Here is a 970-nt window from a genome sequence, read left to right on the forward strand (position 1 = left end):
GAAGAGTAGTGTCTCCTGTGGGTAATGGGAAACTATTAAAATCCACGTGCTTGAGGCTACGGGAAATCACTTCCATCATAGATCACAGGCCGGTCAACCGTTAAGTGATAAAATACTTTCTTGGAGACAAACCTGAGGAAGCAGAAACGGAAAAGGAGGTGTTACCTTGAGGGCTAAAAGCCCGAGGGGCAGCAGCTGCAGTGACCTGGCACGGCGAGTGTTTGTGCAGAGACCTCTGCTCGGAGGCTGGGGCGTCTTGCAGAATGTGTGGACTCTTCCCCCCCTCACCCCCACTTCCTGTCTGTCTAGCAGAGACATCTCCCTGCAAAGTATCAGGGGTCTTGGGACACCGCCACAGACTTTCCTGGGGCTTGGGTGCAGAAAGGCCCATTTGGTCTCACACTGTGAAGCCCCGCCCCCGCTTGCCTTGCTGCTCTGAAGCAGTCCCGGGGGTCTCCGGGGTCTAGGTGGTCTGGACTGCACTGGGGAAGTGAATGGAGCAGGCATGGAGAGGACATACACGGTGGAAGTGAGCCTGGATTTCATTCTGACTGGGCCTCTAAATCCATTTTGCTGTCCATGCTTTGGAAGTCTCGAGTAGGCCCCTGAGATGACCTCAGTGGATTAAGGCCAGAGTGTGTCACTGCACCACGGCCGCTTCTAATGATAACTGGGGGCCAGCCTGGGGCTGCACTCTGCCCTCAACATGCCTCTACCGGCCTCTCCGTCAACACACAGTGGGGTTCTGTGAGGTAGTAAAAATGCTGGCTGCCACTTCAAAGGAAACTGGGGTTCAACTAAAACCCACAGAGGGAAGAGCAGAGCCTGTGCCCAGCTGACCTCCACCCAGTCTCCTAACCACCGCCCCAGAGGGGCTGAGGCCCACGTCCAGTCGGAAAGCAGCACTCTGGACACGCTGGGCCTGTGCCCGAGAATCCTGCTAACTCAAGGTGTGTTCATGTTCATGGGG

General features: G+C 56.0%; 1 protein-coding gene across 1 annotated transcript in view; it reads right to left on the bottom strand.

Moving 5' to 3' along the window:
* FYCO1 (FYVE and coiled-coil domain autophagy adaptor 1) overlaps positions 1 to 970 on the bottom strand; it is a 74,703-nt gene continuing 73,733 nt past the window's right edge. The window contains exon 17 of the mRNA XM_007470241.1: positions 1 to 132. Coding sequence (XP_007470303.1) covers positions 57 to 132 — 76 coding nt within the window. The 3' untranslated portion in view covers positions 1 to 56. The remainder of the gene's footprint in view (positions 133 to 970) is intronic.

The sequence above is a fragment of the Lipotes vexillifer genome, unplaced genomic scaffold, assembly GCF_000442215.2.
Source record: "Lipotes vexillifer unplaced genomic scaffold, Lipotes_vexillifer_v1.1 scaffold942, whole genome shotgun sequence".
Classification (NCBI taxonomy): domain Eukaryota; kingdom Metazoa; phylum Chordata; class Mammalia; order Artiodactyla; family Lipotidae; genus Lipotes; species Lipotes vexillifer.